General features: G+C 39.0%; 1 protein-coding gene across 2 annotated transcripts in view; it reads left to right on the forward strand.

The window, feature by feature from the left end:
• PARVB (parvin beta) overlaps positions 1-26,206 on the forward strand; it is a 64,149-nt gene extending 37,943 nt beyond the window's left edge. For both annotated transcript variants that reach the window (XM_062592372.1, XM_062592382.1), the window contains exons 5-13: positions 1,427-1,567; positions 2,432-2,547; positions 6,877-6,935; positions 8,601-8,620; positions 10,398-10,459; positions 12,386-12,454; positions 14,751-14,852; positions 17,893-17,965; positions 22,541-26,206. In XM_062592372.1, coding sequence (XP_062448356.1) covers positions 1,427-1,567; positions 2,432-2,547; positions 6,877-6,935; positions 8,601-8,620; positions 10,398-10,459; positions 12,386-12,454; positions 14,751-14,852; positions 17,893-17,965; positions 22,541-22,617 — 719 coding nt within the window. In that variant the 3' untranslated portion in view covers positions 22,618-26,206. The remainder of the gene's footprint in view (positions 1-1,426; positions 1,568-2,431; positions 2,548-6,876; positions 6,936-8,600; positions 8,621-10,397; positions 10,460-12,385; positions 12,455-14,750; positions 14,853-17,892; positions 17,966-22,540) is intronic.
• The last annotated feature ends 587 nt before the right edge of the window (positions 26,207-26,793 follow it).

Consider the following 26,793-nt stretch of genomic DNA (forward strand, 5'->3'; position numbering starts at 1 on the left):
TCTTCTTTTTTTTTTTGAAGTTATACGGTCATTTAAAATCATATTAAATGTTTTTGGCAATCGGTATGAAAAAAAGACTCAGAGATCTTGGCTAAAGAACATTTTTTCCAGTTAATATTTCAGATACTGATTTTTAAAAAAATACCCACTCTGTTACTAGAAAATGTTAAAATGTTCAAAGCATTCATGAACTGATAACATGCAAGTGTCTTCTGTTTGGCTTAGTAAAATATTTTGGTGTTTGTCACTGGTTTTCTGTTCCTTTGTTTTTATATCTATAGCTAGATAAAATGTCCCAAACAAAAGCAGTCTTGAATTTGACAGCATAAATATTTCCATTATTGGAATAACATGTTCTGACAACTCTGAAACATTTCAAAAAGAATCTTGAAGCCTCTCCTGTCTTGAGAAAGCTGTTTTGGTGAAGTGTGTTTTTGTTGTTTTAAAACCAGCAATAATAATACATAACTGGAATATGCTCAGCCAGTCCTGCCTTCCTACTTTCCTAGTCTCAACAGCACAGTGAGCGTGACCATTTTTTCCCCAGGCTGGAGGGAGAAAAGACATTGGCTGTTACCACTTCTCTGGCAGCTGGAGAGCTCTTACCCTAACCTTCCCCAGCTTGCTTTTTGAGAGAGAGAGAGAGAAATTCAGCTCTGGTGTCTTTGGTGAGGGTCACAATGCAGAGAAAGAAAAGAATGACTTGTGTATGATTTTGGTAACAAATAACTATATTACAGAAACAGAGCTCAGCTTTTAGTAATGATGTTTAGCAAAACTTCCTGCATTAATTCATTTTTAGAAGTAATCAACCATCTTGATAACATGACAATATTCTGCCAATTTACATTTTTAAATCAGTTTCACTAAACCGGTATGAATCTATTAGTGGATACTGTTCTAAGGGTTTGAGGAGATGCACTTTGATTTACTTGAAATTCATAACTTCAGCTGAACTGAACTAAAGCTTTTTAGACTAAAGTAAATGTAAATGCAAAATTTCTTCCCTTTCCCCCTTTCCCCCCTGTATGAACTTCCATTATTAAAAAAGTCCATTAAACTGGTGCAAATTCCTTGTGGAGAGGATGCTGAATTGTACTGAAGTTTTTCAGCAGTGGGAAAAAAAAAACCAGGGGCACAACCATTATTAACTTTGTGCCTATCTGAAAGTTATATCTTTTGAAACCAGATTGGAAACATGTTCTGCCAGACTTTATCTGTTTTCCACTGCAGAGTTTACTGGAGTTGACACACTTTGATGAAAAGCTTGCTTTCAGCCATTTGTTTTCTGAGGGTAATCACTCTTGTAAAATTTTCAGCTGAGGCCAGCTCTGATGGCTGGTGCTCTGTGCTCTTTATTCCCATGCAGGCCCTTGTTCCATCTAATATTGCCTGTTCTTTTCACTGTTACTTTCTCTAAATACAGAAAAATTAGCTGACCGTAAACTGAATGTGGCAGAAGTGACGCAGTCTGAAATTGGTCAGAAACAAAAGCTGCAGACGGTGCTGGAAGCTGTCCATGACTTGCTGCGGCCCCATGGCTGGACAATCAAGTGGAACGTTGACTGTAAGGATGCTTTTATGCCTCCTCTGGGCTTCCCAGACCAGGAAAATATAGTAACCAATAAATCGATCAGCTTCTCTGTACTCTAGTGGTGTTTGATTTTTGTTTATTTGCATAGAGACTGCTATCAAATCCATGCATGGGTTGTACCTGATACCTTCTCATGTAGCCTTTGTTTGGACTTTCCCAGACATGCAGGGCTATGGGATAATTGAAGGACGTTTTCTGTTAACCACATGCTTTAAAATGTTTTCTGTTTGCTCTCTGAAGTTGAATCCCTACAGTTACGAGAAATTTGTTAGATGTCCGATTACTAGAGGATGGTCTAGGCTTTCTGGCCACCACAGTGAGAGGCAAGAGCCTGCCTAGAGATGCATCTTTTGACAGGCTAAGCCAAAAGCACACTCAGTTCCAGCCTAGCCTGTTATGTTCCAGAAGTGAGAACGGAGTTTGAGAGATCCCTTCATCCAGGTAGTGGACGGTGTTTGTCTCTCGCAGGCAACCAAGCTTGTACTACCACTTTCAAAGTCTGCTAAAAGCAGGATTTTGCAGTATTCTGTAGTGGAAAGAGAGTGATAATCGAGTCCAGCTCTTTTTCCTCATTGACTAGAGAGGTAGCTGAAGTTTCTCTTAAGTTAGATAGGTAACATGAAGGGAGGGCTGAGTCTAGACTTTACTGCCTGTAAAAATTATTTTGTAGGCTTTATTAGTTCAGGAAAAAGAAGAAAGAAAGAAAAAGAAAGACAGAAGACTTTGCTTACTATAGACTTTTTTTCAGTTCTACAGCTTTTCTTTTTCCAGAGCTGTTTGTTTCAAATCGGGGTTCAATATGCTTTCATTTGCTTCCTTTTTCCCTGTTCCCTGCAGCAATCCATGGCAAGAATCTGATTTCCATTCTTCATCTTCTGGTAGCTTTGGCAATGCATTTTCGGGCTCCTATTCGACTGCCTGAACATGTGTCTGTACAAGTGGTAGTTGTGCGGGTGAGTATGAACCAGTATGAGAATGTAATCAGAGCAGTCCCTAGTTATCATGCTGATTTTTATACTGCAGGCTGCTGCTCTCCATTGTCCCTCTGCCTTTCTTCAGTTAGAAAATTGTCCTAGTTGTTAAGTGAATCCTAGTCCTAGGAACCCAGCTTTTTAATATTTAAACCTGGTCCTAAGAATATCATATGCCTAATATGCTTGGGATTGCTGCTTGCTACTGCAGTATCAAGCTGCAAGCATGTGATGGGGTTTTTGTGAAAGAGAATGGTGCCTCTAACTTTCAGCAGTTTAGTAAATGATTTATACCTTTTTTTTTTTTTTTTTTTTTTTTTTTTTTTTAATAGAGAAGCCCTTCAAACACAAATAGTACAAGGAGGAGTTTCAGCATATAGACTCTTCCTTGCCTGAAAATCCTGTTACTGTTTTCCCCCAAAGATGTATTGTTCAGACTTTGACGTATTGTTTTCCTTGGTGTACTTGTGACTTTCATCATTACTTTCAAAGCCTCATGTTTTTGTTAGCTTTCATTAGTTATGGAGATGAGGTCTGACCTGAGGAACCTTGACTTCTTGTCTACTTCCCTAGATATTGCTATATTTATTCCTTGCTCTGCTTGATGTTAACCATTTCCTTTCAGTCTACAAAGACATTATTTTCAGAGCATACATACTCTGGCTTTTTATCCTGCCTTCTATCCCAGCAGAGACTTCCACAGCATTATTGTCTGTAGTATTTGAATCTAGCTTTTCCAAACAGCTGTTGAAGTACTAGGCAGAGCTGTTCCTGCTGGCTGCTCTCCTGGTCACGCCATGACTGTGGTGGTGGGCAATGCTGTTTTTGCAAGGCAGGCTCAGTTGCTGGCAGCAGGCTGTGCAAATGCCTTAATGCTTTCTGTATATCTAGTGTTAGGGCTGTCAGATTTTCAAGTAGAATTCCTTTCAAGAACAAGGAAGATAAAATAATCCCAAACTCTTGTTTCGCAAATGCAGATCCCCTTACGTGATGAAGTTATATGGTGGTTGATTAGGCAAACCTCATTTTGCATTAGGTTAAATAATGGCATTTTCCAGGCTGCCTGCCTGAGTGCGCTAGAGGCACATGGTGTGGTGTAAATGGGTACTAATAGATCCCTGGCTCACAATGAATATACATGTTATCTTTTAGAAGTGCTTTTGAATTGCCTTTAGACAGTTCTTTCAGGTAGTCCTTTCGTTTTAAGAACTGTGAGTTAGGTTTGAAGCAGCATAAACAGGAAGAGAAGACTGATATCCTTTTTATCTTCTTTTAATTATATTAAAAGGGTATGGGGAAAAACGTGTGTATAAAGTGATCAGCAGTCCTCCAGCTCTCTCTTTACTCTCTCATAATAAGAAAACTATTATATCGTAGATTATCATCATCAATATTATTGTTAAACAATCTCTTTTTAAATATCTCAGTCATGATTAGGTTTCTGCCAAACTAGATCATGATAAATATAAGATATTTTATCTGAGAAATATTAGTTTAAATGCCTCGTCTTGCCTGGATGTGCATTTAAAGAAATTAATCAACAGTTTTAAAAGTGACTTCTTTGTAAAATTACAAAATTGATGCAGGAGCAAGAAAACCTTGCAAGATATTGTAGGAGTGTTGTGCAAGAACACATCCACACTGAAATTTTCAAGATCAGTTAAGTCTCACTTTCATGGGTGGCTGGGCACTGAGATTTATCATTGTCAATATTTTGAGCTGGTGGCACATCATATAGCTTCTTGCCCAGAAGAGCAGTGCTTACAGTATGAAAATGCCAGAGTTAGGCTGGCTTAACAAGTTATTGCTTAGCGAAGTTAGCATGTGCATTTTCATAGACTGTATCAGAGCAATGCAGAATACCTTATTAGCTTGCGTAAGTGCTGTGGACCTTTTCTTTTCTGATTTTCAGTGACCTTCCTAGTAAAATGGAAAAATGCTATGACAACACTGTGCTATAGAGAAAGTATTTGAGATCTTAAAAGACAGGTGGTGATTTTTCCCTTCTCTAAAATTCTGCTCACTGTTAAGAATCTTGATTGGTTCTTGGGTACTAGACTTAAGACTTTCCTGTGTTGCTAGATTCTGTTTTTTGATTAAAATAGAATGTTTTAAGCACGGCAGTAAATGCTCAAGTTATCCTAGGTATCCTAATAGAGCAAGAGTTTAGGTGAGTCTTTTGATTAAGATCTTATTGATAGCCATTTCAAGTGCTGAGTTAAGAGTCTAATAAGATAGTACTTGTTTTAATACGTGGATCATTCAGCATTTACCTCTTGTTCCAGCCTTCCTCAGTTAGGGCAAGGGAGGAAGAAACTTTGTGGTTTTAATGCCTACTTTCAGTGAGAACTGAATATCTTGAGACTTTTCTCCTAGCTTATTCTACCTCCTGATATTTGAAACATGAATTTACAGCATATAAATGCTCAGCAGTGATTCAGCAAAAGCATTATTGGAAAACAGTATAAAAACTGTTAAGGCATACTGTATATTGGTTATTTTTACAAGGCTCAGTAACGGTTGTCTTCTGTACTTACTTTTCCTCTTGCTCATTTTTAAAATTGCAGCATGTGCCACCTTGGTGCCCCTGGGAGATCTGAGGTATTTTTGCAGTAATTCTATTGAAGTCTGAATTGCAAACTGAAAGGTCAGAGGCAAAGCAGGATGGAGAGTAAGTGTATCTGGTAGTGGTGATGCAGAAAATCAGAGTTTTATTAAAGATTGGCATTTGTTTTTGGATTGCAAGGCTGATGGACTTAGGCTCATTGTAAGGACAGTGTGCTCAGCTGCCTGTTAGGGGGCTACAGAGCTGCCATTTTCACCCCTCGGAGAATCAGTGTTGTCATCCATTCTTATTTCTCTTCAAATATTTGGAGGCATTATTGATTAGTCACCACTTACTGAAGTTTTTTTGCTCACAGTTTGTAGCTTCTTCCCCCTGAAGTACATGGTGCCTGGAAGATGTGCAGAAGGTTATGTTAGTAGAGCAGAGGCTTGGTGAGATGGAATAAAGGCAACATTGGTTTGTATTCAAGAAAATACTGCCCTGTCAGTTACTTCCTCATTTTTCCATCTGTGGTGTCATCCTAGCTTGTTTTATCAAACCTTCTGGCACAAATCATAGCTATGACGACTGCAGGGGAGCAGAATTAGATGGATTTGTGATAGGGAGCTGAAGGATCTGTAGACGTGGTCAGCAGGCTAGATCTTGTGCAAGGCCAGGCACTGGCATGAGTGGTGGCAGCAGAATGGTGGTGGGAGAAAACTGCTCCCACTGTGCTTTCAGCTAGGCTGCTGGGGGGCTTGAGAAAGCAACACTGCCTTCATTTTTTGAACAGGGAGAGGAAGGGAAGGAATTCTTGCTACTGTTTCTTGGATTTAAATTTTTTATTTCTTATATTGCTTCTGCGGAAGGATGTGTTCCTCTTCGAAGGGGACGCATATACTCAGTGTAAGGACATGTTAAGAAAGTTTTGGAATCAAGTAAATGTACTTCTAGCCTCCAGTGAGAGGCACAAACCATGTCTCAAACTCTGTAAAGGCTCAGAAAACTTTGGTCCCACCTCTGTTAGGGGACTATGTCTTAATAGAGCCTGGAGAAATCTGTTTTGAAGTTGAGTCTCATTAGGTTCTTTTGATCTCATCAGATCTCTCTGTTGGGTAGAAGAGTTAATGCAGAAAACTACCTGAGAAAAGAAAATCCAGTAAAAGGGAAATTTCCACCATGAAATCAGTAGTCAGGCTTTTTCTACTCCCTTCATTTCCTTGGCGGATGTGCTCCTGACAATAGCGTGATTGGTGGCTTCAGGCAGATTCCTGCTCCAGGAGAGCCTCCCACCTGCACCAAACTGTTTGCCAGCACACCTAACCCTCTGGCCTGGGGGCAGTGGTCATTGCTATTTTAGTCTAGACCCCTCGTGAAAGCCAGGCTGCCAATTGTGTCAAAGTGTTGGTTGACACCATGATATAAACAAGCATCCGTGGGGCACTTAAGACTGGGCTGACAAACTCAAATCTGTGTTGTGGGCATCATGTTGCCTCTGCTCTCAGGAGAATTGCTAGCAAGTGTGTTGGCTGCAGATCCACATACGTCTCCCAAACATTCATTTGACTGTTGGCCTGAAAAATGCCAGTGCTCTAGGACTGAGGCTTCCTCTGTCAGTCCTACCCCTGCAAAACTTAGTCTTAGCAAGCACATTTTATGCAACATCTCTTCAGGGTTTCTGAAATACAATCAGTGCTGTAGAATCGCTAATGAACTTGTCCTGAATTAATGCAATCTCAATTTCTAACTTCCCTTTTGTTTTCCAGAAACGTGAAGGTCTTCTTCAGACCACTCATGTTACGGAGGAGCTCACAACTACGACAGAGTAAGCACAAAATGCTTTCTATTTAGTGTTGGAGTGTGTCTGTGAGTGTATGATGTGAAATCATATACAGAGACAAAACAGGCATAATCTTCCCCACTCCTGCTGCTAAATTAAAAAAATTTCATGTGTTACTTTTTTAAGTATGTAGAAACAACTTTGTTTCTGGAAACACCTTGCAAAGCAGAAATGAGTTGTCTTTGCAGTCTTGTGTGACAAAAGCTTTTCACTGGGTATTTCTTTGAGAGTGAGACCTTTGTGGATTTTTTTTTTTTTTTGCTGCATGTAACCATATATAACCGATCTCTGCCCAGTGGTGTTGCTCCTCTCAAATAAAGGACCAGTGTAGATACTTTGGGGAAGAATTAAAGAATTCCTTGAAATACCTCTCAAAATTGGAGTGATGCCTCATAAAAGGTAGGAGGAGAGATGGTCTCTATTTCATATAGCACCTCAGGAAAAGAGCTCAGCAAAATAAACAAACCTCTTCTCTCCACAGTTTTTTCAATGGCTTTACTTGGTTTTGTTTTTACAGGGTGTGTGTGTGGTTTTTTTTCCTTTTTTTTTTCTTTTTTAGCAAGGAAAAGGGTAGACATGCACTTTGGCTGAAAATAAAAGCTGAGAGTCTCCTTCATGTGGCCTGAAGGCAACTCTTTTAACAGGGGCTTACACAGTTTATCAGTGTATTGGCTCCCTGTAGAGTTGGCTCAGCTTTCCATAACTTTGAAGATAAATGAAATACCATGTGGCTTGCTCGGCAGGGTAGATCTTTCAGATGGAAGCATTCAGAAATTAGATCATAACATCTCTGTGTGGACATTAAAGATGTCAGTGTTTTTTGTAGGATCAGAGATCTGCCTCAGTGTTTCAGGCCAAAATTCCTCCCTGCACTCCTGTGCTCTTGGACAATGTATTTAGCTTTGTTAGATGCAATCTCCACAATGGTGTTTGGACATCTGCAGCTAGAAGGATACTTACAGATAGGCATGCGGCTTTATACATGTGTGTTATTCAGTTGTTTAATATTATACAATATTAAAAGGTTAATACATGTTGCAAACCCAAATTTAAGTAGAGGTACAAGAATCACCAGAGCCAAAGAATCTAACTTATATTGAATACTTCCAGATTTCCCTGTGCAGATCAGTGCCTGATTCTCAGCTGATGGTAAACATCTGCATATGTCTGTTAATGTCACTAGCTGTGAAAATGATTCATATGTGGCTGTATTAATTATATAACATCGAGAGATGGTATATGTTTTCTTCCTTCATAGAAAACAGATAAAAATGGGCTAGGTAACACCTAACCAAGGTCATTCTGAGCGGTGTGATGTATTCTCTGCTGACTATATTTGTGGAAACTGTACTCAGAAAGATATTTGTTCATTCACTGTTCATCATAAAAATGACTATACATAAGAAATCATAATTATGTATTAAAAATTTTACTTTTCCATTAATTTAAAATATATCTTCCTGGTCGTCTGCTGGGGACATTCCTGCAGCACACTGGATCTGGTCTGCAACATGCTCAGCCTTCTAGCCTTCGTAGGAGTGGATAGCCCTCAGTGTCTTGCAGGAAAAGGCCTGTTAAGCCCATGGTCTTGTCTTTTCAAAGTGATTATTCATGAACTAACCTAATATTTCTGAATGCTCTGACTTGCAGGATGATGATGGGAAGATTTGGTAAGTAACGAAGTTGATTCTGAAATTTTTTAATTTATGTCAGGCACAGAAATTATGTCTGTTTTCCTTGAACAGATTAAGACAGTGTATTGAGCAATTCCGCAGAGTTGGAATGTATTGCGGGGGTGGGTGTTTTACTATGCTCGGATGTGGAGCATAATGAGTAGAGCCTGACCATCCTGTCCTTTGCTCTTTGAACTGGTCTCTTAGTTTGTTTTCATCCATATGTAATGAATAAAAGCACTGCCACAAAGAACAAAATCTCCTAGTGCTGTTCTTATGGCTTTCAAAGAGAAATCTTTGCAACACTTGACAGTAAGAGTTGCACCTTCTTCAGAGTGTGGCTATTTAAATAGTATATAAATGAACATATGAAAATTATTGAAGCATAGGCTTATGGTTCAAGATCTAAGGAAGCTCTGATTTGCTTGTCTGCATTCAGCCATCGATCGTTCTCTGTACTAATTATCTTGCATGAATTATCTGATCCCCTCCCTGCTCACCAGGGATTTTACTAACCAGAGAACTGGTCTTCTAAACACATAGCAAGAGTTTTGCTGTTGCTTCCAGGAGTCTTTCTCTTTTTACATAGCCTGACTCTGACTGTGTTGGTTTTGTTAGTAGCGTTAAATCACTTCCACTCATCTGAGAGATGTGAGCTCCTGTAAAGGACTCTGTGAGACTATGAACAAGTCATTTAGTTTCTGTTCCCCAGCTGCAATATGCAAACACTCGCATTTTCCTTCACTGCAGAGTATGTGCGTTAATGAGTAAAAGGTATTTGGAAAATAAGTAATGCACGGGAGGGAGTGGGAAGGTATATAACATATCCTTAGATAGCAGAAGAGTTTGGATAATAAATAAGTTTGTTTATTTTACAATAGCAAGTGTTAAAATGTGTTTTGCAAATGTGAATGTGGAAAAACAGTTGAAACCAATGAAAATTTTTAGCAGCTCATAAGCCCCCCAGAATTTTCCAGCAGTGCTTTTTGATGTGTTTTTTGCACAACTGCAAATGGTTAGGGTTTTTTAGGGTCCTTTACCTGATGATGACAGTTCCATCCAAAAAAACTCTATTTGGAGAATTTCAGTCAGTTCTAAGCTACCACAATGTGAAATACTGCACTTCTATATTAAATTTAGTAGATCTTAGATTGGATTAGGTATTGTTACAAAGTATGTGAAGGTGTAACACTTCTACAGTAATTTAAATCTTCATACTGTAACTGGGTTAGAAAACACAGGTAAGTAAGCTTTGTTCTTAGTACATTGCAGAATCAGGTCTTACGTGTTCCATTTTAAGCTTTACTGAAGTCAAGGTTACCACTAATAAACTTAAAATTAACCATAGGAGTATCTGATTTTGATGCTGAACAGTCATTGTGAACATAGCTTTAATTATTGCTATATTGTAGAGCACCAAAATAAGGTGATGTTCCATTAGCCCGCTAAGTTAAGATTCAAGCACAGTGAAAATTTTTTTCATTTTAATTTTTCCCAACCTGTATATTTTGTGTACAGATTATGAATGGCAGAAAAGGGAAGTCGGTGAACGATATGTTTATTTTCAGTTACCCCTAAAATTCGCAGTGTAGTTTGTTCTGGGCATTGGTTAAATGCCAAAATAGGGGAACAATTTTAGCTTGAGTCTCTGTTCTGTGGTTTTCTAAGGTAGATGCTCAAGCATGTGACACACAGCTTGCTTTCCATACTTGGCTGTTACAGGTATATTGATTCTTTTTTTTTAACATTGTGTTTATGTTTTTTGTAAAACCAGAACGCGATGCCTTTGACACACTCTTTGATCATGCACCGGATAAACTCAGCGTAGTCAAGAAGGTAAAACAAACAAACAAACAAACAAAAACACCCAACAAAAAAAGTTTCGATTTCTACTTTTTTTTTTTTTTTTTTTTGGTTATGCTTTTGAAAACTATCCAGAAAGATCTGGCAAATAGCAGAAGATGATTCTGAAATAACAAAACATAGTGTCTGTCCCCAGAAGATTGCTGTTTCAGAGCCAATGAGGCCTTGATTTGCTGGCTGCAGTCAGGCTTGTGTGGTTGTTCTTGTTTCTTGCAATGCAAGAAACAGACACTATTAAATTGCAGTTGCGTATTTTGTTTTGGGCACACCTAAGCGAGATGAAAAGGTTACCTTTCCCAGCTGGCTGCTTGTCATCTTATTGTCATCTTATCTCCCTCCTCTTCTGCCAGAGGTTAGTGCTTCCTGTAACAGTATAACTGCTTCTACAATTGCTCCTGTATCTGATTTAGTCAAAATAGTGCAGGAACAGCTGCTCTGCAAAGTATCTAGAGTAATTTCAGAGCATTCTGACTGGACAGTCATATGTGCTTTTATGTCCCGGCTGCTGTCCTCCTGCACGGAGTGGCTGGCCTGTAAGGTAACGAGTAACTGGCAGTGGTGACATCTTTGTTAGGCAGAATAGTACTTTTGTCTTCAGCCTCCTAAAGAAGCAGCTGCACTTCAGTTTTTAGCTCATTTTTGTATTAAAGATGCTCTTCCACTACTGGAAGTAATTTTCCATAGAACCCTGTGGTTGAGGAGGAATAGGTAGAAATGTGATTCTCCCATAAACACACATGCAACAGACAAAGCTTTTATAGAAAAGTTTGAGTGCTTTCATCTTAAGAGTTCTTCTACTCAACACTAGCTTGGAAGGTCTTCTGATCTCTTCTGAAATGCTAAGCGCTATCACACAGCACACGTATCTGTACACAAAACTGTTCTTCACATAGCTGTTTGTAGTAGGCAGAGCACAGAGGTAAAGTAGCTGTTGATCTCTGCTAGCTTTTGTTAATGCTTCCTTCTGGAAGAGAACAGATAAAGAAGAGACTCCATGTTATTCTGTCAGTTTGTTCCACCGTGACTATTAAACTACTTAGCAGAAGAGTAGTACTCAAAAGTTCAGAATTGTAATCTGTCCCTTCATTTTATATGAAACAGAGGATGTATGCATTTAAAATAATGCTTTTAAATCTATAATTTTAACTTTCCAATCTGGAATATCTTCTAGAGAAATATTAAAGTTGATAGAGAATTAAGTTAACACTATATATGTAATAAAAATGTCAACATCCAGCTCTGTAACCCTCCTGGAAGTGTTCTAAGCAGGTCACCAGATCTCTGCGTTTGAATACGTTTGTGCAGTTGTTACTCACCTGGCTCATAGGAGCAGGACCTTGCCCAACTGCTTCCTGCGGGTATAGAAGTACATAATACAGATTTGAGGAACATCTTGTCTGTAACTTGCTAGTTTATATGCACTGGCCACTCGGTAAACAGAGTTTTCTCTGTTTACCTGTGCACTATTGGCATCTTCTTTTGGGAGTCTTAGCTCAGTGCTGGTGATGCCTTGCCCCCAGGCAGCAGATCTTCTCCAAGAACCTGAAGAGATTCGTGCAGACAGTAAATGCAGCTAAATTCCTTGCTTCATCTTCACAAAGAACTTGCAAAAGAACCAATGTCATCACAGAGTTTTCCCACAACACTAATGTTTAATGTCCTAGGAAAAATAAACTGGAAAGAAGTATGTAATAGCACCATCTGGTGACTTCTGCTGTATGTTGCAACAAAACCGACTATATTGCTGAGTTATTTTCAATTTTGTATACTTATTTTTGCAAAAGAAAATAGCTCATGGTGGTATTTATTAAGCCTAAAAGTGTCTTAATATGCTAACCCTTTCACATAGACATTGACTGTATTTTCTAATACCATTGATTCTGGTATTTTCTTTTGTAGTCTCTGATCACCTTTGTGAATAAACACTTGAACAAACTGAATTTGGAAGTAACTGAGTTAGAAACACAGGTAGGAGACATGATTTTTTGTGTGTGTAATCTCTCTGTATAAATTACAAATATAAGCCTTCGTGCCATAAAACCTTGTTATGGAGCTGCTTATCTTTGCGTATGTGAATTTATGGGATCAGAGGCTCTATCTTTTAAATAGCAATTACGTGCATTGATGTTTGCTTCCTTTGTGTACACTTACACATATTTTATATTGCTGATAATTTGCATTCCATTTTGTAAGGAGAAATTTTTGAATAATTAATATATTCATGTTAATGACTATAGAATATGGCTGATTTTCAGGGTAATTTGTGTCTCGCTTCAAAGTGGAATGCTGCGAAGCAGTTGCTATAGTTATGGGTGGTTGATGGGCTGTGTCTTTTCTTGCTGTGAGGATTCATGATGAGCTGGTGTAACTTCTTAATAATGGGCTCCCTGGGGCTCTCTGAAGGTATGTGGACTGCAGTGTGCAGTTCATCACAGAGATATCATTGCTAGCTTTGATCACATCAAAGTGGGGGCTGGAAACAATTTTGTGGTTGCAGCACAGGCCTTTGTATGCTCTTCTTCATCCTGCTGTCTGGGGAGTATGTGTTCTGTGCTTGTTTTCCAGCAGTGTGAATTAGCAAGTCTGAGCTCTTGTACTGCAGTGGCTTGAGAGTCATTAGTACCCAAGTTAGCTTGTTTAAAGCTCACTGAGGTAGCCGCCAGCTACCGCAGCCTGCTCTGTAGAAGTTCCCTGTCTCTTGCTCAGAAATGGGTAGTGAATATGCTTTGAAATCTCAAGCAAGTGTGAATTTTGGTGGCAGTGGGATAGTTCTCACTCTGCAGGTGACATTATGCAGATTTCACACATGGTTTTGGCTATATTTTAATAATGGAAACAAGAATTCTTTCTAAAATTTGCTGAACCTTAGATACATGGTTAGCCTAGTGTCCTGGCAAAAAGGGGAGCATGGCATCTAGAGAATTATTCCTGGACTATTAGTAATTGGTTTAGCTCTTGTTTAGTCTAGTACAAATCATTCACTGATATTTTGTAGCTTTGCTGAAGCAAATAGGTGACTTTTCCCTGGATATGTTTTGTCATAATATATCTGAGGTATCCAACAATTTATTTTTGAGAAGAATAGCAAATGCTACGTACACCGTATCAGAATCACAGGTGAGAGTTCTGTTTGAAATATATAGCATCATCCCTAGCTAGCAAAAAAGGTAGTTTGTCTGTCTGGTAGGAACACTGAACAGTATTACTGAAAGTACTTAGTAAGAATTTAGTATTTACTGTAACTGTAAATAATCTATTTTGGCTTTGAACAAACTTATTTTTGTGAATTTAGATTTCCTACCTATGGCATGGTAGACTTAATTTCAGGTTTGGATTAAGGCCAGAGATTTGAATGTCCAGCTCACATGACCTAAAAGAAGGATTGTATTTGAAATGACCATGTACTATAGTAGTAGAGCTGGAAGTATATTATGTGGCAACACGCTTCCTAGGAAATCTCTCTTTTTATTCCTCTAATTGAAAAAATCTACTTGAACACTGCAGTGAAGTTGGCAAGATTTCTGAAGAAAGAAAATGAGAATGAGCAAATGCAATAGCATACATAAATGTTTTTACCTCACCCTTAAGTATTCAGTTGCCTTGTAAATAGAGAAGTGGCTGGAAATACAGTGGACCTTGTTTTCAATCACTGCCTCATTCAAAACAGATACGCTGCAGCCCTAAGGAGTGCAAATTGTAGGCAACTCCCAGGCGAATTACTTCTAATTTCTTCTGCTTAGAGCTATTTGCTGTATGTAAATAATTTAAAGTCATTGGTACATGATCTTGAACAAGTTAATGTTATAGCTGTTGGGCTTCCTTGTTTTACTGAGGAAATAGGAAATAATGCTACCGGATGTAGGGAGAAAGCCTGGTATCCCATTTTTTGTGTTTTGGGGGATTTTTGTCTTTTTTATTTTTTCTTTTAAATCTGACAAGACAGCAACTCTATCAACAGGCTCCAAAGAACAGATTGATTCAGCTTGCTCAGCTGAACCTGTGATTGCATGGGTATAGGTGGATTTGGGGAGTAAATGAAACAAAGTCCTAAATGCTTCTGCTATACTTCCTATCAATTCCTTGTCATGCCTGAAAGGAACAGTCTCTGCCTCCTAAACTGTCTTATGTCTCTGTGTTAACAAACTCAAGTGGTAGAAATCAAGGTAGCTACTTTGGGCCATGCATTCTTTGTTCTGCTTGCTTAGGAATACTTGCTTGAAAACAGATGCTTCTACCTAGGAACGTCATCACTATTTCTATTTAGTTTGCAGATGGCGTTTACTTGGTATTGTTGATGGGTCTTCTTGAAGACTATTTCGTTCCACTTCACAACTTCTACTTAACGCCTGAAAGTTTTGATCAGAAGGTGGGTAGAAATTCCAGGTTATATTCTTTTTGCTGTTACCACACATGGTATTTTCCGTTCACCGGGTCTTTTCTGTTTGTGTGCAGTAAATCAGAGCCTGGCATGTTCATCTCTTCATGAGCTGTGATGCTTGATAGTTAATAGAATTTGTACTTCTAAAAGTTGTTTGAGAAATCAAGGGATAAATCCCAGCAGTTAAGCAAGAAAGGTATTCTCTTTCTTGCATCAGATGACACACAATATTCATGAATGTCTAGAAGGAATAAATCAGTAAGTGCTTTGTACTATGTAGTGCTTTGCATAATCAAAGTGATTTATTTACTTAAGTGTTTTCTTAAATTATAGTACTGCTTTGAAGTCCTTTTGTGCACAGAGTGCCTTACTGTGCTAGAAATGAGAGCTGAAGCCTGATCTTATCTAGTATTTACTATATAAATAGGCAAGAAAGACAAAAGGCAAGGGATGGGAAGCTGTGCTTTATCCCCATTCTTTACAAAGAGATTGACATGTGAATAGAGTAGGTGTCACTTAGTAAATCAGTCCTGAAAACTGACTACTGATCTTGTATCTGTTGCCTAACAGCCATCAATTCTTTTCTTCTGTGGTTGCCTTCATGTTTTTACAAACTAAGTGAATAAATATCTTTACCTGATAAGTAAATGAGATGCTATAGTTGAGGAGGCAGTACCTGGGCCGTGGTCATTGGTTGGACTAGAGTTACAGCCTGTATGCTGTGTGCAGGCAGGTAATCTGTTTTGTACCTGACTATAGAGCCGGGAGGGAGACCCTGATCCTGCCAGGGATGGAGCATCAGCCAATTGCCTGTCTGAAGTCAGCTTGCGAGCACAGAGATCTTGTTTTGTGTCCAGTTCCTGGCAGTAGCATCACCAATATTGCTGACTTTAAATTTTGAGAGAAAGTTCTAGCTTCTCATTTTAAGTTATTTCTTTCTGTTTGGTAAGGAGTGAATGACTTGCATTCTTACAGTGTTTCAGACAAAACAAGCTTTGAGGAAAAGGAATGCATTCCTTGCAGTCTTAAGGGTCAGGATATTAGGGATGGAAGGGGAGAAAATAAAGATCTTGCTCTTAGCCCCATACTTGTTCCATTCTCCTGTATCATTTCCTGGTATTAATAATGAGAAGGTTGTTTAACACAGCAAACATACTTTATTATCATGACCAAGTGTTCACCTCCTCCTGCAGGTGTTTCTGAACATGCCCACATGTCTGTGTATATTTATTGCCTGATACCTGGATACGATAACCCTGACTTCAGTGCAGGTCCTTGCTGTCAAACGCTCCTTGGCAGTTACAGGGAAGGTCAGGACTTTAGTGTTGGTGGGATAATCCTGAGTGGATCATATCAGCATTACAAGAGGGAATTAGGCTGTGCTAAGTGGACACTGTTACAATCCCAGGCTAATGTGCTGAGCCTGCTGGTTGCATGGCTTATATAGGGTTAGTTGACTTCCTCAGTAGAAGGCTAGTTGCCATTTGGGAGCTTGAAGGGGCTCCCTGAACACAAGAGATCAGGCTGTGATGCGAGAGGCCTCTCTGTGTTAGGTTTGTGGATAGTATGGGGAATAGTTGATTTTGAATATTGAATACAATACAGGAATTTCACAGAGCAGTAGGAAAGTAGTTATCTATTAGCTCTTGAGCAAGCTCTCAGTCATAGCTTTTTCTTCCTTAGTTGTTGCAGTGGCTTGAATTTCTCCCCTTGTACATATGCAGGATGCTGAGCTGTAGCCAACACCTGTTCAGTCAATATTTTATTGTTAACTGTTAAAATTCGTAAGGGTTATCCAACATTCCTAAAGCACTGTTTTTGTGAGGAGTCTTTGCTGTGAGGAAACGGTATATGTAAATGAAGATGAGTAACTGAGATATGTTCTGTGTTTTTTGGAAAAGGAAAAAAAATAGTCTTGAAAATGATTGGTTTTGTCACAATGAGTGAGGAGAAACTGGAGCGGAAGAAAGGTGAATAAAGTCCTGAGCAATAAATGTCAGTGAAAGAGGCCTTTCTTCATCTTGTTGCAGGGGAACTTTTATGCATAACTCCCTGATTTTGAAGATGAGTAGGTTTAATTAAATTTCTACCCCTTGCTATGTATCTCCAGACCTGTCATTTGCAGGAACAAAAACACACAGAATTCATAATCCAAATTACCTAGCTTAAATTTCAGTAAGCAGAGAAAAGAAAGCTGCATTGCAGTATTTCTCCTTAAACCAATGTTCTTTCCTCAACAAATATCTTCTCTTAATCTTACCTTGCATTTTTGTCTGTTTTTTTTCTCTCTGTCTTCGTATTTGTGGTGACTTCATCCTTGGTGGCACAGTTGTGACTAGCTTGTTTTGCAGATTCACTGTACAGTCTATTCAGGAGCTGCTACCACCAACTACTTCTCTGACATTCATTAGAAAAACTTAATTTGACTTGTATTTCCATTTTCAAGGGAGGGGAAGCAAAGGCACAAAGAGGCTAAGGGATTTGCACAAGGTCATCCAACAAACAGCCTTGCTCCTTGCTGATGATGTGCACAGCTGATGCTGCTTGGTGTATTGCTGATGATAATGCGAAAAAGATTAACCGTATATGGTTACATGGTATGTAACCATGTGTGGAATGGCAAGATGCCTGCTGCAATGAGGCCTGAAGGCTCTGTTGCACGTCTTACTGGGTGCTCTCTGGCCTCCACCATAGAGACTTTGCTGGGGCCTAATGGGGTTTCCCGGTTTATACAGTACCCACTCACAGTTTTTATGCTTGAAATTCGGGAATCTTCTGTTATATCAAAAAATGAATAATATAATGATAATAATGGTCTATAATGATATAATCTTTCTCTTAGTCTCTCAGAGATACTTTCTGGCATACTCAAATGTGTAAATATCTCGTATTGATTTAAATAGAATTATAATTTTATGTGTCAAAAGGGGGAGAGAATGAAGTTTTTTTTTTTTTTTTTTTTTTAATTTGATTAAAGCTTTTCAATGACTGTATTACTTTGGGACTCTAAACAGTTTTCCTTTTTCAGGTCCATAACGTTTCCTTTGCTTTTGAGCTGATGCAAGATGGAGGACTCAAGAAACCAAAAGCTCGCCCTGAAGGTATGAACATGACTTGTGGTTTTAAACTGTATGTAAAGACATGATAGCAGTTGCATTTCAAGTGCATCTCCATTAAAGACAGTAGGGTCACAAAATGGAGAAGATAGTGCACACATGGACAGTTTTCTAAAGAATTCATTATCAATGCAATATGTCCTTACCTGTGTTTCTTATCTGGAATAGATCCTCCAAGGTGTACAACTCTAGTTTCAGTGAATGATTCAAGAGCTTTCCAGTGTTATGTTATAAAATTAGCTGGTATTCTCAGTCAGAATTCTAGAAGGAAGCTTTTCATGCTGTAAATCCCATCATTGTTATATTTGGTGTTAGTTTGGACTTCTGTGATCAGACTGCAGTGACAGATAACTGAGAGTCTTTTCTTATTCTTAGAAGAACTGGTAGCAAACTCTCTTCTTCGTTTATATGGCCTTCAGGGTCAGAAATGAATGATGTAAAAACTGATGTTTTGCCTTTAAAACCTCTGAATCTTGAAACTAATGAGGTCTGCAGCGTTGCTTGTGCTGAGGCTAGAAAGAGGAATTAAACTTTCTGACAGCCAGCTGAGCAGATTTTATTCTTAGTGATACAAACTACATGCATGTTAGAGGCTTCCACAAAACAAACAGGAAAACAAGGACCTCATGAGGAATGGTCACTATGACGAAAAATGAAATAAAATGGCAGCAGTAAATAGATAAACAAATAATGGAGCAGGTTGTAGTGGGGGAAAAGAGACCATGTTAAATACATGTGTGTCCTGTCAGTGCTGTCCTTCTAAATTTGGGAATGAAAAGTGCTACTAAGGAAGAATTGAATGAAATAAAGACACTAACTTGGGAGACCAAAACTGGAGGAATGTTTTGAGTATCGGAGCTGATTCCATGAGATTATGAGGAGGACAAGGAAACTGGAGAAATACAAATGCAGGATCAGGAATGGCAATTTTTTGAGTGGAAGGGATTAAAAAGACTGTAATAAAAGACCAGGTAAGCTAAATAAGCCTGATTTTGGAGTGATAAACAATTAAAAGCCTAGAAGATGACTTGTCTAGTTGAAAGATTGCCTTTTTGTTTTGTTTTTATGTTGCTTGATCTGACAGAGATTATAACCTCCATGTAAGGCAATGCTATGTATATCCTTATACTACCATGACTGAACACTTTTGCAAATCGTATTTGATTTGCTCCAGACATGGTGTGTGGGTTCAGTAAGCAGCAGAATATCAGTATTGTTATACCTGAGTTGGATCTGATGGTCCATGGAAGCTTTAAGTGTTTTATTAATTTAAAATTTAATTATTAACTGAAGTTAGAAAGCCACATTAACTCTTAAAGCATTCCTCTTTGCTTTATGCTGCTGCTGGATGTACAACGTTTTGTGGGTATTCCTTCCTCTACTGTGTGTATACCCATTTCCTTTGGCAGAAGCTCGCAGCTATTGGAATGAGTGTGCTCGTGTTGTGTATGGCGCTGACATTTCCTGTAATACAGACTGTTATTCTTGAAAAACTGCTTCTGCAAAACGTTTTGTGGGTGGCATCCTCTGTGTCTGCCATGTAGATCCATTGTTCAGTTCTGGACAGGCTGGAAAACATGTTAGGTGGATCTGTGTTCTTCAGTGTGAACTGGGTAGTAAATGCTTCTTGAATTAGTTGCTGTAGGCTTTTCATCACAAGCATTATGTAAAAAGCAGGAAATTGTAGTTTTTATTTCTGTGACCCATGCTTTCTGCATTGCTTGCGAGAAACAGGTCTCATTTAATATTTCATTGTGTCTTGTTACCAGTGATGCACAAAAATAGGAGCGTACAGGCCAGATCTTGTTCTCTGTTCTTCCAGCCCTATTCAGTAGATTGAGCCAGCAGCAGAGCTTTATGGTGAATTATTATAGCAAGAGTACATTTTAGTGGATTGATTTATTAATCTCTAAAGGGATTCTGATGGAGTGTGAAACTTTTAAATTAATGGAATATTTTAAACTACTTTGATTTATAGCTATTTTCAGTTAACATTTTATTAGTTATTGCTGGTAATTTTATGAGTTCGTATGCTTAGTCTTAAAAAAAAGAAATGTCAGGTTGAGCATATGTTTATTCCTGAGAATGCCTGTTAGACACTGATCAATATCACCCACACAGGGAGGACGCAGCTCACACTAGGGTACTCCTTAATGTAGCAAGCAGTCTGAAAAACAGGAAATAGACTAGCTTTACAGTATAACTTTCTTAATGGTGAAGGTGATTAACCATCAGTCTGAGTTGTTGAGGGATGTAGCTGGAGTTTCTCCATGGGAAGATTTAAAAAGAAAAACTCTCCACTTTTAAGCTTGTATTTGTAGTTCAGCCACAGCTTGGTTAGTAAGCTCAATACAGTATTCATAAGGTGAAGTTCTCTGAAGACTGTATTTTACGTAAGACTGGACTGTGTGACCACAGTACTTTCTCCTGTGTGACCACAGTACTTTCTCCTGACTCTAACTGCCAGATAAAAAAGCTGGGTCTGGTCCCTCCTTTGGTGGGAGCCATGCCTCTGACGCTTGTGGAGATCAGAAGTGGGTGCTGAAGCTGCAAGTGCTGCTGGGGGTTAGAAGTAGGCCTTAAATGGCTCTGTCAGTATGAGAAGGGCGTGAGGAGGGTGCCTGCCTGGTGCACTGCTGCTGTGTTGGGTCCCTCACTCATGCCAGAGCCAGCTCTTAGCCTTAACCGTGGTGCTCCACAGCCCTGTGCCCCCAGCTGCTCTCTCCATAGGATCTGCCCTAGTTTCCTGACTGTGCTTCTAGCTTCCAGCCATGTTTCTTCTATACCATCTAGATTTAACTTTCTCTCCACTGGTATCTTGATGTTGGTTTATCTGTCAGCCAGAGGCAACAACTGAACCCTGCAATACCTGAATGCAGCAATTCCATGCTGCAGCAGCTGGCGCGGGTGGTGGCAGCTGCTCAGGGAAGAGACTCATCTTGCTTTCAGGGGAAGATAGGTGCCAGGGAGAAAAGATAACCAAATGGAAGGAGTATGGCAAATACCCTAAAAATCTATGAATGTTTAGTACTCTAGCCATTATTCTCTCATTTGGAGCTGGCTATCTGGGCCATTTTTTGGCATTTTCATAGTGCCAGGACTATTTTGTTTCATTGTTGCAAATCAAAGTGGTTGTGAGCATCAGTGAGTCAAATCTACCAGTAGATGTCTCTACACCAGATATTTACCTTGATTTGCCAGTTACAGAATGGATAGCTGTTGGGAAACATTGTTTCCTATGGCTAAATTTACATTTTAAATTTGTCTCTGAGGCTGCTGGGTCTAGGTCTAAAAGAACCAATGCTGATTCTAACTGTTTCAGGCTGTTATCTTACTGGGAATGCTATGATAGTAAACAGCTTTCTGTGAATCCTGGAAAACTTAAAAATATATTTCATAGTTCAGTTCTGGGGGTAAGATACACTCTTTCTTCAGGATGCATTTTTTCAGAGCAGTTGAAATAGGATCTTTCTTTGGGGCAGTAGAAGTTTCTGTTGTAACATATGAAGTCATGAAAGGGAAAGATAAAATAATACAGTAAAAAAAAAGAAAAGTTTGAAAGGTCACTGAAAATATCAGATGAACTGTGGGGATATACACTGCTGTCCAGTATGGGGTGGAGGGGAAAGGCGAGGAGGTGCTGGCAGTGATTCTTCCAAACAGGCAGTAGGTGTTTTCCTTGGACTTCACATTAATTACACATAGTCTGTTAACTGTTTGCTATCTTCCTAATTCCCCAAGTGTTTTTTAAAGTATCTTTTCTTCTTGATACTTTTTCCATAGATACTATTCTCCATGTAGTTTTACTTCCTCCTCCTTCCTTATCTATGTACCCTTTCCTTTCACCTCTTCAGCCTTCTCTGTATTTTGCCTCCCGCCTCTGCTGCAGTCCCTAGATTACATGTCTGTGGTATTTCCTGATACTTTATTATAGTAATAGGATGGGAGGTGCTAGCAGAAAACCTTTTGTTGAGAGCTACCGGAACTGTTCCCTGGTCTAGAATAGTAAGAATTATTAGGTAATATTATTAGAAAATTGTTAGATAATAGAAAACTCAGAGTATGCTGGGAGAATTTAAATTTTGTTTGTTTGTGGATTGTATGATTGCAGAGTTGCTGGCATATGAGGTTCAGAGCTGCACATGTGTGCAGTTACTTGTTCGCTTCTTCTACAGCTAGTATAGTCGTTGGTGAAAATTCCGAAGAGACTATACTTATGATGTTATTGCCAGCAGCAAGTGTTTTCAAAGCCCTTATCCCAGGTATCAGACGGGAATATGTTTCCTCTGTAACTATATTTAGATGGGGAAGGGAAGCTAGGAACTACTTTTCTTCTGTTTCCCAGAAAAGTTTAGCTGTAACTCTAGTATCATGAAAGTGTTTGAAGTGCATCATGCAGACACATTTAAAAAGCTTGACTTGAGGAGATCATACATATGGGGGTTTTCTGTTGCTGTTCCTACAGGCTCAAAGATGAGAAGGCTTTTGTTCCTTTGAGGGCAAACAAGGAGGAAGAACTAGAAGCAAATTAAGAATTTCTCCTTTTTTTTTTTCCCGCAGATGTTGTCAACTTGGATCTGAAGTCTACCCTCAGGGTTCTGTACAACCTCTTCACAAAATATAAGAACATTGAGTGACCCTGGAAGCTGCTGAGGTGTTCATCCTTCCAACCTCCTTAGGAAAAAAACCCACAATAAAAACACCTTCAGCACACTCCTTTTGTGCCTTACTATGCTATACCTCATGCATTCTTTCTGCACTTGATGTGGTCTCTTCTTTAGCTCCTTGTATGACAATCCCACTAAAAATAATGCATGTGTATTCTCTAGGTCACTTGAAAAAGTGTTGGTATTTCACACTTCTGTCAGAAAACATTGTTGGGTCTATTGTATGTTATGGTCAACAAATGTTCTCCTTGTGATAAAGGAAATATGCCACTAACTACTTTAATAAGCAGGGAAACCATGAGACCTTCCTCATGGCTGAAGACCCTTTGATGCTAATATTAGACTTCTTTTGCAAACTTCTTGGTTGCTACTGGCATTGGATGGTTTTCCAGATGCAAGTGTTAGGAATAGAAAATCAATGCTGGAATTTATTTAGAAGCTGAGCCTTTTCTGTTAAATAGGAGTTTTGTATGTTCTGCCTAGGGTGGGGGGTGGAGGGGATTACAGGCTTTGTCTGAATCTGCCTGGTGAAAGCCTTGAAGCTTTCTTCGGTTTTTGTGTTAACCTCATACTACTCAGTGTTATTGCCGTTCAGTGTTTACACAGAATAAGTCTTGCAATGGTGTCTACTTTTATTTCAGTTGCAGTCAGTATTTTGAGTGTGCAGCTTGAATCAGGCCAGTCAGGAGCTAGTCAAATGTGCATATGTTGGATTAATGCATTTCCTCTCCAATCATTTCTGAAATGTACATGAGGACTAATGACAGTTATCGACAACTTGACAGTTTAAAGGTTGACTCTTCATTTCATGTAGCTAAATTAAAGGGTCAGATTCCTGCTGAAGTTATTGGCAGCTGTACAATACTGGGGCTCTGGCATTTATAAACAGTTTTATGTATCTTCTTTCCTGAAGAGTACAATTGAATTCTTGGTATAAATAAGAGCTTGCCTTTACTTCTGGATTGCACTGGATTATGTCAGACGTAGTGTATGTGCATAGTGCAAGCCAATGGTTAGTATTCAGATTTGAAGCTCTTTAGTGATGTTCAGTTATGCTTTAAATTAATTTCATCCAGTTGCTTTGTGTCATCCCAAGAGATACTCTGCTAGGCTCTGGCCTAGTCCTGTAGTCTTTTAAGCTGTTACAGATTTTAGTGGGGATCTGTTTTTTTAAAAAAAGAATTACTAGTTTATCCTGGAGACTCTAGTTACCTCATAGCACCTAATGGATTTCATCTGTAAAGCTGTTCCTGGCTTTTGATGTCTTAGTTATAGTAGTGTGTACAGAGAGACAGTGCTGGAATATGAGTAGTCTGAGTAAATTTTTGAGAAAAGTTGTTTGGAGGAAATGGGATTGTAATTTCCAGAATAAATTATTTGTGAAATATGCATGTACTACAGTTTCTTTCTTTGGAATGCATAGGAGAGGGATTTGACCACAGAACTGTTGCTTTTATGTATCACGTCAGGGACTTCTTTTTATGGACAGCTATGATTTTTTTGTGAAATATAAGGCAGAGTACCCCAAGAGGAAGCAGATACAATTGCTTCAATAGAAGGAGGCTTCTATTTTTCCCTAAGAATAGACTTTTTACACCAAGCTTTATTTACCCTTCTGAGTTCAAAGGGAAACATGCTATCTGAATTGTTGTATAATGGAGATTTTTTCCTTTCTTCCTTCAGCCTTTTTTAATCTCAGAAATGTGGGGAAAAATGGGCTTCTGCCGCTTTGTTTTGGGGTTCTAAGTTCTAGTATTGACTTATTTGTGTTACTTGTGCTCTCCCTGCTCGTTCCCCTTCCTCAGCCCCCAAAAGGTGGAAGAAGGTTTCCCTTTTCTTCCATGATAAATTCGGGTCACATCTACTGTAGAAAGTTCTGTGGGGAGGCAGTGCTTGTGTATGCTTTAGGAAAGAACTGATCTCAGTGTTTATACAGTGCACAGTACAGTAGGACTTGAATTTCAGATGGGGCCATTAGACTCTACCATAGTGCCATCAGTTATTATAGAGGAGACTTGCAGAGGTACTGTGGGCAATGGTCAGCTGGAACTTTCAGATCTCCTGAAAGTTAATGAAGTTGGTCCAAATCTCTCGTGCTGTGAAGTAAGGGTATCATGGTACTCAAAGCTGGAAGATGATTGACTGAAAAGTCTCTCAAACTTTGTTTAATTCAGTATGTTACTGGGAGACAAGAGATCTGTTAAGGAACTGTCATTCCACCCACCTCCTTTCAGTTAAGGTAGAAGTGCCAAGGCTGTGCATATTCTCTGAGGTGTTAGGAAAGTCCTCCAGAGAATCTAGTTTTGAAATTCCTGGCAATACTAATACCAAAAGCAAAAATAAAATAACAAGTGGAGAGAAGAGCAGTTTTGGGTTGAGGGAGTTGATTATTTCTGAGAAAGGAATTTGTAATTGGTATCTGCATTGCATGTGAGCAGGTATGAACATGTTGCCAAGTTTTAAAATGGTTTGCTATTTTGTTCAATTAGGATTTTCTGGTCCTTTTCTTGAAACCAAAATCCCTTCTCTACAACCTGAGACATAGGTTCCTTTTAGTATTCCTTACATTAATATCCCATCAAGTGATGTTGCAGACTTGATGTCCTGGACAGATTGGAGGCAAGTGTCATATCCTGTGGGTTTTATTATATTTTAAAATCTGCTGGTAAATGTTGCACAGGGAAAAAATGCTCCTTTTCATTCTTGAATTCTTTCATTCTATGCTCCTTGCTGTCTAGCCAGGTAACTCTTCTTGCAGACACTGTCCTTATTGTTGACTAGATTTGGAGAGGAAATGCAAACTAGTTTACAGAAAGATTAACGCAAACAAAACCTTCTCTAAATACCTGTTTTTTTTTCATACCTCTCTGTTATATAGGCATGACACTTATCTCTTTTTCTCTTAAAAAGATAAGTCAATGTTAAAAATGTTATTCACGAACTTTTTGTGTAACTGGAGTTTTAGACATGTTCCCTTGGGGACCAGTGGGGTAGATTTGCATCCTACTGAGTTCATCTGGAATATTGAATGCTCTGCAGCGTTATAGCTCCCACATTTTTAAGTACTTAAGGAAAGGTCTGTCTTTTTCAGCCTATGCAGCTTGTCTTCTAGATGCATCTGCTAGATATACTCAGTTCCAGTAAGCTATATTATCACAGAAGAAGCCCAGATACTCCCAGCTGCATCCTGCTTCTCAAGATGGAAAAACAACAAAAACAAGATTTTTTTTCCCCTCTTAATCAATGTAAAACCTTGCAGGGCTTTCTACCCCTCTCCCCCAAAACCCAGTGCTTTCAGTATTAATGTATTTTTAAAAACCTTTTCTACTGTTTTTAACAGTGTTTACTCTGGATTTCTAGCTACTAAAAATGGCTTGCAGATAAAATTCGGAACTTGTCATATGCTGAACATATCCAGCTGTGTGACAAGGGTTGTGTACTGTAAGCAAGTTACAATGCAATGCTATGTTTGCTAAAAATGACAGCAGGAGTGTTGTAGAAAATCAGTGCATGGTTTGTGACAACTGTAATATTTATTCAAATAAATAAATGATAATCACTTGTTTTTCTACATCTTTTGGGGGCTATATGGACAAGTGTAGGGGAAGAACTTTTGAAAGATGGGCTTCAACTATTGTCTTCATCAAAGTTCCTTGATCTGTATGAGGCCTTGTAAAGCAGTGAACATGGGTTTCTGGCACCAATAAGCAATATGTCCATGCAGACACTAATGACCTTGGTTGTAGGTTTCATTGCCTCCCCTCCCCCCCCCATATTGCACTGCTACTGGGCGTGATCCACTTCTTCACTTCTCCTTTCCCCAAAAGAAAACTAACTGGATTACACTCTCTGAAGTCTGTAAAAGAGTAGGGTTCAGCCCTTCCACAGCAGTACAGAGGGAAGCCAAAGCTGGAGTCCAGGAGTGTCTGCAGAGTAGCTGAGAAGCCAGAAGCCCATATGCGTCTGGAGGACTATTGAAAATGCCTGTGGGTTTTCCTTTTTGTCTGGTATGGAGAGAGCAAAGAGTGGCTCTGTGAGGAGCAAAGAGTGGCTCTGTGATAAGCAAGATTGTGTGGAGAACCAGGAAAATGCTTTATCAAAACCTGTTACTGGTGGGAGTACTACTGATTCCTTGAATTGTTCCTT

This window comes from Rhea pennata, chromosome 1, assembly GCF_028389875.1.
Source record: "Rhea pennata isolate bPtePen1 chromosome 1, bPtePen1.pri, whole genome shotgun sequence".
Taxonomy (NCBI): Eukaryota; Metazoa; Chordata; class Aves; order Rheiformes; family Rheidae; genus Rhea; species Rhea pennata.